This window comes from Heterodontus francisci, chromosome 29, assembly GCF_036365525.1.
Source record: "Heterodontus francisci isolate sHetFra1 chromosome 29, sHetFra1.hap1, whole genome shotgun sequence".
Taxonomy (NCBI): Eukaryota; Metazoa; Chordata; class Chondrichthyes; order Heterodontiformes; family Heterodontidae; genus Heterodontus; species Heterodontus francisci.
The window spans coordinates 8,787,492-8,798,637 of record NC_090399.1 but is presented as its reverse complement, the minus strand read 5'-3'; the positions used below and the strand labels follow the sequence as shown (position 1 = coordinate 8,798,637).

The window sequence follows — 11,146 nt, the reverse complement described above, 5'->3', positions numbered from 1 at the left end:
TCTACCTGCACAATCTCCTCTGACTCTGGTGTTCTGACATCCGATGTCATGTCATGTGGGGCCGGTAGATGCGCGGCGACCTGTAATGGTGAGCTGCCCTTGGGGGCTGCTGCTCACATCCGGGGGCCTCTATGTGGACTGCACCTGCCTGTAGATTTTGCCTCCAGTGCAGACGGATCCTCAGGAGAAGCGGATCACACAATGTAGGATGAGCCAAACCCATTTCCATGTGATAAATAAAATTGTATCCTTCATTTATTTGAAGGTTCCAAACAGGGCAGGGATTGGTGTTGACGGGCACATCAGGTGCGAACATGGAGGGACTGTTTACGGAGGGAGAGTACACAATACCTCCCTTCATACCTGCAGAGCTTTCCTTCCAGTAATCCCAGACCCCATCCCTCCTCACTTTAAGAATGCAGAGCTGAGATACCGGTAATCCCCTCCTCCCTTCAAGAATACAGAGCTGAGACCCCTGTAATCCCCTCCTCCCTTCCAGAATGCAGAACTGAGACCCCTGTAATCCCCTCCTCCCTTCCAGAATGCAGAGCTGAGACCCCTGTAATCCCCTCCTCCCTTCCAGAATGCAGAGCAGAGACCCCTGTAATCCGCTCCTCCCTTCCGGAATGCAGAGCTGAGACCCCTGTAATCCCCTCCTCCCTTCCAGAATGCAGAGTTGAGACCCCTGTAATCCCCTCCTCCCTTCCGGAATACAGAGCAGAGACCCCTGTAATCCCCTCCTCCCTTCCAGAATACAGAACTGAGACCCCTGTAATCCCCTCCCCCCTTCCAGAATACAGAGCAGAGAGCCCTGTAATCCCCCCTCCCTTCCAGAATGCAGAGCTGAGACCCCTGTAATCCCCCCTCCCTTCCAAAATGCAGAGCTGAGGCCCCTGTAATCCCCCCTCCCTTCCAGAATGCAGAGCTGAGACCCCTGTAATCCCCCCTCCCTTCCAGAATACAGAGCTGAGACCCCTGTAATCCCCTCCTCCCTTCCAGAATGCAGAACTGAGACCCCTGTAATCCCCCCTCCCTTCCAGAATACAGAGCTGAGACCCCTGTAATCCCCCCTCTCTTCCAGAATACAGAGCTGAGACCCCTGTAATCCCCTCCTCCTTTCCAGAATACAGAGCTGAGACCCCTGTAATCCCCTCCTCCCTTCCAGAATACAGAACTAAGACACCTGTAATCCCCTCCTTCCTTCCAGAATGCAGAGCTGAGACCCCTGTAATCGCCCCTCCCTTCCAGAATACAGAGCTGAGACCCCTGTAATCCCCCCTCCCTTCCAGAATGCAGAGCTGAGACCGCTGTAATCCCCTCCACCCTTCCGGAATGCAGAGCTGAGACCCCAGTATTCCCCTCCTCCCTTCCGGAATGCAGAGCTGAGACCCCTGTAATTCCCTCCTCCCTTCCAGAATGCAGAGCTGAGACCCCTGTAATCCCCTCCTCCCTTCCAGAATGCAGAGCAGAGACCCCTGTAATCCCCTCCTCCCTTCCAGAATGCAGAGTTGAGACCCCTGTAATCCCTTCACCCTTCCAGAATACAGAGCAGAGACCCCTGCAATCCCCTCCTCCCTTCCAGAATACAGAACTGAGACCCCTGTAATCCCCTCCTCCCTTCCAGAATACAGAGCAGAGACCCCTGTAATCCCCTCCTCCCTTCCGGAATGCAGAGCTGAGACCCCTGTAATGCCCTCCTCCCTTCCGGAATTCAGATCTGAGACCCCTGTAATCCTCTCCTCCCTTCCAGAATACAGAGCAGAGACCCCTGTAATCCCCTCCTCCCTTCCAGAATACAGAACTAAGACACCTGTAATCCCCTCCTCCCTTCCAGAATACAGAACTGAGACCCCTGTAATCCCCTCCTCCCTTCCAGAATGCAGAGCTGAGACCCCTGCAATCGCCCCTCCCTTCCAGAATGCAGAGCTGAGACCCCTGTAATGCCCTCCTCCCTTTCAGAATGCAGAGCTGAGACCCCTGTAATTCCCTCCTCCCTTCCGGAATGCAGAGCTGAGACCCCTGTAATCCCCTCCTCCCTTCCAGAATGCAGAGCTGAGACCGCTGTAATCCCCTCCTCCCTTCCGGAATACAGAGCAGAGACCCCTGTAATCCCCCCTCCCTTCCGGAATACAGAGCAGAGACCCCTGTAATCCCCTCCTCCCTTCCAGAATGCAGAGCAGAGACCCCTGTAATCCCCTCCTCCCTTCCAGAATACAGAGCTGAGACCCTTGTAATCCCTTCACCCTTCCAGAAGACAGAACTGAGACCCCTGTAATCTCCTCCTCCCTTCCAGAATACAGAGCAGAGACCCCTGTAATCCCCTCCTCCCTTCCGGAATGCAGATCTGAGACCCTTGTAATTCCCTCCTCCCTTCCGGAATGCAGAGCTGAGACCCCTGTAATTCCCTCCCCCCTTCCAGAATACAGAACTGAGACCCCCGTAATCCCCCCTCCCTTCCAGAATACAGAGCTGAGACCCCTGTAATCCCCCCTCCCTTCCAGAATACAGAGCTGAGACCCCTGTAATCCCCTCCTCCCTTCCAGAATGCAGAGCTGAGACACCGGTAATCCCCTCCTCCCTTCCGGAATACAGAGCAGAGACCCCTGTAATCCCCCCTCCCTTCCGGAATACAGAGCAGAGACCCCTGTAATCCTCCCTCCCTTCCAGAATACAGAGCAGAGACCCCTGTAATCCCCCCTCCCTTCCGGAATACAGAGCAGAGACCCCTGTAATCCCCCCTCCCTTCCAGAATGCAGAGCTGAGACCCCTGTAATCCCTCCTCCCTTCCAGAATGCAGAGCTGTGACCCCTGTAATTCCCTCCTCCCTCCAGAATGCAGAGCTAAAACCCCTGTAATCCCCTCCTCCCTTCCAGAATGCAGATCTGAGACCCCTGTGTATCTGGACTTACCTTCACTGTCCAAACTGGTTTTCTGTTTGTGAACAGGACAGCAAGTGATGACCGCCCGTTTTGTGGAAAATGCAGAAGTGTGGAGCGATAGGCGGCCGGATGCATACTCTGGAGAGGTAACGTTTTACATATTCTAATTGGAGTGCTGCTGCCGAGCAGCGGAGGAGCTGCACCGAGTACCGCACCGCCCCGCCGAGACCCACAGCGAGGGGCTCGTAAAATTCAGCCCTTTAATGTGTAAAATATCCCAAGGTCCTTCACAGAAGAGATCATCAAACAAAATTAGACACCAAATCATATAAGGAGGTACAAGGTCAGGTGAACAAAAGGATTGTCAGAGAGTTGGGTTTTAATAACAACTTGTATTTATTCATTTAGAGAGACAGCACTGAAACAGGCCCTTCGGCCCACCAAGTCTGTGCCGACCAACAACCACCCATTTATAGTAACCCTACAGTAATCCCATATTCCCTATCACCTACCTACACTAGGGGAAATTTACAACAGCCAATTTACCTATCACCTGCAAGTCTTTGGCTGTGGGAGGAAACCAGAGCACACGGCGAAAACCCATGCGGTCACAGGGAGAAATTGCAAACTCCGCACAGGCAGTAACCAGAATCGAACCCGGGTCCCTGGAGTTGTGAGGCTGCGGTGCTAACCACTGCACCAACCTTATAGCACACCTTTATCATAAAATATCCCATGGTGTTTCACAGGAGCATTATAAAACAAAGAGGACAACCAGTCACATGAGGAGATATTAGGACAGGTGAGGTAGGTTTTCGGGAGCGCCTTAAAGGAAGAAAGTGAGTTAGAGAGTCGGAGAGGTTTAGGGAGGGAATTCCAGAGCTTATGGCCGAGACAGCTGAGGTCACAGACACTAGTAGGGAGCAATTAAAATCAGGAATGCTCTAGAGGCCAGAATTAGAGGAGCTCAGATATCTCGGAGCTTTGTAGGACTGGAGGAGATTACAGAGAAAGGGAGGGGTGATGCCATGGAACGGAAGGATAATAAAGGGTTTTATTGGACAGTCTGGGAAAAGGCCGTATTAAGCAGAACTTTGGGCTAATTAGATAGAATGGTCCAAGTATATGGATTTACAACATGGGAACATAATGAGGGAAATTGCATCTCCCCTTTATAATTAAACGTTTGCTGTTCATTTCAGTCTAAAGAAATACCAAACTCATTTTATATACGTACCTTATCCTGTCCCCAAATGAATCCAAAGACATTTCACAACCAATGGATCACTTCTGAAGTGCAGTCACTGTTGTTGTGTCGGCAAATAAAATCCCCAGTTTGCTCACAGTAAGATCCGACAAACAGCAAATGAGGTGAATGACCAGTTAATATGGGTTTGTTTGGGAGCAGGTGCTTGGTTGGTTGAGGGATAAATATTGGTCAGGACAGCAGGAGATCACCCTGCTTGATCTCGAATAGTGCCTTGGGATCTTTTACATCCTCCTGAACCACCAGAACAGGAAGACGGGAAATAATTCCAACATCTGATCAGAGTGGCATCATCTTTTAGCAATATACCACTTGTAGAGAACTACACTGAAATGTCAACCTAGGCTATGTGATTAAATTATCAAGTGGGGCTTCCACTATTTCCATATGATTCTGATGTAAGACATGACAGAAAGCGTAATTTCAATGTATATTTTTCTGTAATTCTGTCTCACTTGCATTTTACATACTCCACAGCACTTTTAAAAAAGTTACTTGCCTTTTCTTCATGTGCATCATTGCTCAATGCATTGGAAAATACAATGCATAATTTAAACATTAAACTGAGGTTTTAATATATTTTAAAATACAATCCTGATTCACAATGTTGAACTGCAGCTGACCACATGTTAATAAAGATCAGTTTAACCAGGTATTTGCACTTGGATGTTACAATTCCACAGAGGGTAGCAAGCATGTTGTAAAACAGACCTTTATTTCAGGCAATAAAAAGTACATTTATAGTTTTGACACAGTCAGTAATAAAGAACTGTAAAAAAAAAATCCAACACAGGAAGAGTAAAAAGAAAATTATAAAAAGAGTTAAACAATTTCATTTGGCACTAAGCTGTCAATATTATTCAGAGATTAAAGGGACAATCTTTAGAAATATAAAATCGCTCTCTGGTGTAGTTGTACAGGTTTTTCCTCAATGATAGTCAGCATATTAGTGCAACAACAAGAAAGGAGCTTTATTCCAACTCCTGCAGTACTACAAATCTGCTATTAACTGATCTCAGTGTTGGGAGTGTGTGGGTCACCCCTTCCCCTCCCCCTCCCTCCCAGAACAGCAACAGGGATCCCCTTGTCCTCGCTTTCCAGCCCACCAACCTCCACATCCAAAGGGTCATCCTCCTCCATTTCCACCACCTCCAAACACATCTTCCCTTCCCCTCCCATCAGTATTTTGAAGGGTTTGTTCCCTCCGTGACACCCTGGTCCACCCCTGCATCACCCCTGACACCTCGTCCCCTTCCCACAGTACCTTCCCGTGCAATTGCAGGAGGTGTAATATCTGCCCTTTTACCTCCTCTCTCCTCACCATCCAAGGCCCCAAACACTCCTTCCATGTGAAACAGCGATTTACTTCTTTCAATTTAGTATACTGTATTCGCTGCTCACAATGCAGTCACTTCTACATTGGGGAGACCAAACGCAGATTGGGTAACCGCTTTGTGGAACACCTCCACTCAGTCTGAAAGCATGACCCCGAGCTTCCAGTTGCTTGTCATTTTAACACACCCCGCCCCTTTCATTCCCACATCTCTGTGTCCTTGGCCTGCTGCAGTATTCCAGTGAACATGAACACAACCTCGAGAAGCAGAACCTGATCTTTCGATTAGGAACCCTACAGCCTTGCGGACTCAATATGAATTTAATCATTTCAGAGCATGACTGGCCTTTTTTATATTTTTTTATTATTTTATTTTTTAATCGTGTGCCTGTTTTTCATGTAGACAGAGCTGCTCATTATTCTGTCATTAACGCTCTCTTGGACTAATGCTTTGTCTTCACCACAAACATCAACATGCTCTTTGCCTTTGTCCCATGACAGTTTTATTTAATCTCTCCTGCCCTCTCACCTTTAGTTCCCTTCCCCACCAAAATGCACACCCTCCCCCCCAACTTCACTTGCTTAAAACCTAATTCTAACCTTTGCCAGTTCTGATGATAGAAGTGAAGTTTCAGGTTAGAAGGACACTTTTATAATCTGGTAGCAGACGGATGGCAAATCCAACAGTTACCAGAGCCCAAGATTCTCCTGGATTCTCAGTGGTTTATATGGGGTGAAAACCTCTACTCCTCACTGTGAAAAATTAGATCTTGAATTTGTTCCTAACTTTTAGTTTGCATGAGATACAAACATGCAGTGGGCTGACTTGTGGAAGCTGAATTTACATTATTTAAAGCTCGTACAAGCAGACTGTATTTTATTAAAGGGGTGATTCCAGCAAACTCCAACAATAATTATCACTGTAATCCAGCAGGATTTTAGCTATTTTATGCAAAGCTTATCTTAAAATGAAAGATTAAATTCAATATTTACATATTTGATAGGTTCCTTTGACTGATTGTGTTAAACTAGAAAGTATTTTGGAGAAACCTTGAGTTCAGAGACCTTTTAAAGAACTACTGTTGAACTGGGCAGATTTTCAGCCATTTGTTACAATGCTCCATACTGAAGAAGGGATAAAGTTTGTCTGTGAATTCACTCCCAGTGAAACTGTAGAGGTAACTCTTGGTGCTTGCACTATAAAATGAAACTATCCTGGACTCATAACAGAGATAAACACCAATCTTCCTGGGAATCTCATGGGCAGGGATATTGGATTTATTGGCAGAGTTTGCCTGAAATTTATCCTCATCCCTCCCAATGGTCCAAAATCCTTTCTCTGGGATCAGTTGGATATCCCCCTTCCTGACTACAGACTCTTTGGCTACTCCCAGAGTCCAGTGCTGATTCCCCACCACCTCCACCTCCCAGTAATGTCTCCCTGATGTGAATCCCTCCGATCCCAGCACAGATTCAGAGGCTGTAAACCTCTCTTCATTTTCAGGGACACTCATCACTGTCCGGGTCAATCTCACATTCTTCCGATCCTTCGATACCTCAAGCCTTGGATTTGCTGTTTCTGTATCCAGGGTTACAGTGACTGGGAGGAAAAGGGCAGAATTAGTGAGAGCTGAAGTACAGGTTCTGAGGCTCAATTAAACCAATCAACAGTAATGTTTGAAAGACCAAAAGAAGCAAGAGATATTGTAGCAAGAATCACAACTAGAAGAACAACCACTTACATCTCTTTCGCACTCCTGGCTAACACAAAGATGCCTGAAAGCACTTTACAGGGGAGGCAGTGGTGTAGTGGTATTGTCACTGGACTAGTAACCCAGAGACCCAGGGTATTGTTCTGGGACATGGGTTCAAATCCCACCACAGCAGAAGGTGGAATTTGAATTCAATTAATAAAAGATCTGGAATTAAAAAGCTAGTCTAATGATGGCCATGAAACTATTGTCAATTGTTGTAAAAGCCCATCTTGTTCACTAATGTCCTTTAGGGAAGGAAATCTGCTGTCCTTACCTGGTCTGGTCTACATGTGACTCCAGACCCACAGCAATGTGGTTGACTCTTGCATGCCCTCTGAAATGGCCTAGCAAGCCACTGTGTATATAACCGCTACAAAGTCAATAAAAAGGAATAAAACCGGACGGAACACCCGGCATCGACATAAGCACCGGAAACGACAATGGTAAACCCAGCCCTGTCGACCCTGCAAAGTCCTCCTTACTAACATCTGGGGGCTTGTGCCAAAGTTGCGAGAGCTGTCCCACAGACTAGTCAAGCAACAGCCTGACATAGTCACACTCACAGAATCATACCTGACAGACAATGTCCCAGACACTGCCATCACTATCCCCGGGTATGCTCTGTCACACTGGCAGGACAGACCCAGCAGAGGTGGTGGCACTATGGTATACAGTAGGGAGGGAGTTGCCCTGGGAGTCCTCAACATCAACTACAGACCCCATGATGTCTCATGGCATCGGGCAAAACATGGGCAAGGAAACCTCGTACTGATTAACACCTACCACCCTCCCTCAGCTGATGAGTCAGTACTCCTCCATGTCGAACACCACTTGGAGGAAGCATTGAGAGTGGCAAGGGGACAGAATGTACTCTGTGTGGGGCACTTCAATGTCCATCACCAAGAATGGCTCGGTAGTACCACTACTGACCGAGCTGGCCGAGTCCGAAAGCACATAGCTGCTAGACTGAGTCTGCGGCAGGTGGTGAGAGAACCAACAAGAGGGAAAAACATACTTGACCTCGTCCTCACCAATCTGCTTGCTGCAGATGCTTCTGTCCAAGACAGTATTGGTAGGAGTGACCTTGTGGACAGTCCTTGTGGAGACGAAGTCCCGCCTTCACATTGAGGATACCGTCCATCGTGTTGTGTGGCACTATCACAGTGCTAAATGGGATAGATTTCAAACAGATCTAGCAATGCAAAAGTGGGCATCCATGAGGCGCTGTGGGCCATCAGCAGCAGCAGAATTGTACTCAACCACAATCTGTAACCTCATGGCCCGGTATGACTCCCACTCTACCATTACCATCAAGACAGGAGACCAACCCGGGTTCAATGAAGAGTGCAGGAGGGCATGCCAGGAGCAGCACCAGGCATACCTCAAAATGTGGCCCCACAAATATGGAGCCCAGCACATCAGTGCGAAAGATAAAGCTGAAGCATTAGCAACAATCTTCAGCCAGAAGTGCAGAGTTCATGATCCATCTTGGCCTCCTCCTGAAGTCACAGATGCCAGACTTCAGCAATTCGATTCACTCCGCGTGATATCAAGAAACGACTGAAGGCACTGGATACTGCAAAGGCTATGGGCCCTGACAATATTCCAGCAATAGTACTGAAGACCTGGGCTCCAGAACTGGCTGCACCCCGAGCCAAGCTGTTCCAGTACAGCTACAACACAGGCATCTACCCAGCAATGTGGAAAATTGCCCAGGTATGTCCTGCACACAAAAAACAGGACAAGTCCAACCCGGCCAATTACTGCCCCATCAGTCTACTCTCAATCATCAGTAAAGTGATGGAAGGTGTCATCAACAGTGCCATCAAGAAGCACTTGCTTAGCAATAACCTGCTCAGTGACACTCAGTTTGGATTCCGCCAGGGCCACTCAGCTCCTGACCTCATTACAGCCTTGGTTCAAACATGGACAAAAGAGCTGAATTCAAGAGGAGAGGTGAGAGTAACTGCCCTTGACATCAAGGCAGCATTTAACTGAGTATGACATCAAAGAATGCTAGCAAAACTGAAGTCAATGGGAATCAGGGGAAAACTTTCCCCTGGTTGGAGTCATACCGAGCGCAAAGGAAGATGGCTGTGGTTGTTGGAGGTCAATCATCTCAGCTCCAGGACATCACTGAAGGAGTTACTCAGAATAGTGTCCTAGGCCCAATCATCTTCGGATGCTTCATCAATGACTCTCCTTCAATCATCAGGTCAGAAATGGGAATGTTGGCTGATGATTGCACAATGTTCAGCAACATTCGCAACTTCTCAGATCCTGAAGCAGTCCGTGTAGAAATGCAGCAAGACCTGGAAAATATCCAGGCTTGGGCTGATAAGTGGCAAGTAACATTCACGCCACACAAATGCCAAGCAATGACCATCTCCAATGAGAGAGAATCTAACCATCTCCCCTTGACATTCAGTGGCATTACCATCGCTGAATCCCCCACTATCAACATCCTAGGGGCTACCATTGACCAGAAACTGAACTGGACCAGCCATATAAATAACAAGAGCAGGTCAGAGGCTAGGAATCCTGTGGTGAGTAACTCACCTCCTGACTCCCCAAAGCCTGTCCACCATCTACAAGGCACAAGTCAGGAATGTGATGGAATACTCTCTACTTGCCTGCATGGGTGCAGCTCCAAAAACACTCAAGAAGCTCGACACCATCCAGGACAAAGCAGTCCACTTGAGTGGCACCCCATCTACAAACATTCACTCCCTCCACCACTGACGCACAGTGCACTGCAGCAATGCACCAAGGCTCCTTTGACAGCACCTTCCAAACCCGCGACCTCTACCAACTAGAAGGACAACGGCAGCTAATGCATGAGAACACTACCACCTACAAGTTTCCCTCCAAGTCACACATCATCCTGACTTGGAACTATATCACCGTTCCTTCATTGTCACTGGGCCAAAATCCTGGAACTCCCTTCCTTACAGCACTGTGGGTGAACCTACCTCACATAGTGGTTCAAGAAGGCAGCTCACCACCACTTTCTCAAGGGCAATTAGGGATGGGCAATAAATGCTGGCCCAGCCAGCGACGCCCACGTCCCATCAATGAATTAAAAAAAACAAAAGAAAATAGGGAACAACAGAGTTTCAACAGGAAGCCTTTTAGGAGGGATTTTAAAAGTCAGGAGTAAAGTGTCAGAGTGGACAGATTTAGGAGAGTGTTCCAAAGGGAAGGGTTGTGGTGGATAAAAGAGTTGCCACTACATTTTAATCTGTGAAGTGTGGAGAATGCAAGGCTCAAATGCAAATTAGGGTTTCAGCAGCGGTGATGGGGATGTAGCAATATAACAGGTCAATGTAACAGAGATTGAAAAATAATAGACAACAAAAATATCGAGTGAAAATTCATCCACCTGGAATGTGAAGCCTACCTTTCTTTCTCTACAGTTTTGCCTGATCTGCAGAGTATTTCAGCAGTTTTTTGCTTTTATTTATGGTAAAAAATGTTGATTTCACAATCCAAATTTAAACATATGAAGTACTGTTGTCCACCATCAGCAGAATTACACATCATCACCCTCTAACCTCATGGCCTGACATATCCATCATTCCACCATCAAGATCAAAGACCAACCCTGATTCAAAATCCAATCCAAGCAGTTATCACTCCTTCAGTCTACTCTCAATCATCAGTAAAGTGATGGAAGGTGTTGTCTACAGTGTAATCAAATGGCACTAACTCATCAATGACCTGCTCATCAATGCACAGTTTGGATTCTGCCAGGACCACTCGGTTCCAGACCTCATTACAGCTTTGATCCAACACCACAAAAGAGCTGAATGACATCAAGGCAGCATTTGACAGAGTGTGGCATCAAGCAGTCTTAGTAAAATTCAATGTCAGGAGAAAACTCCACTGGCTAGAGTCATACTGAGCAGAAAGG

The 11,146-nt window shown here is 47.4% G+C and overlaps 1 protein-coding gene across 2 annotated transcripts in view; it reads right to left on the bottom strand.

The window, feature by feature from the left end:
- Positions 1-4,840: 4,840 nt before the first annotated feature.
- The window catches only part of LOC137346103 (butyrophilin subfamily 1 member A1-like), a 48,880-nt gene continuing 42,574 nt past the window's right edge, over positions 4,841-11,146 (bottom strand). For both annotated transcript variants that reach the window (XM_068009400.1, XM_068009399.1), the window contains one exon: positions 4,841-7,079. In XM_068009400.1, coding sequence (XP_067865501.1) covers positions 6,556-7,079 — 524 coding nt within the window. In that variant the 3' untranslated portion in view covers positions 4,841-6,555. The remainder of the gene's footprint in view (positions 7,080-11,146) is intronic.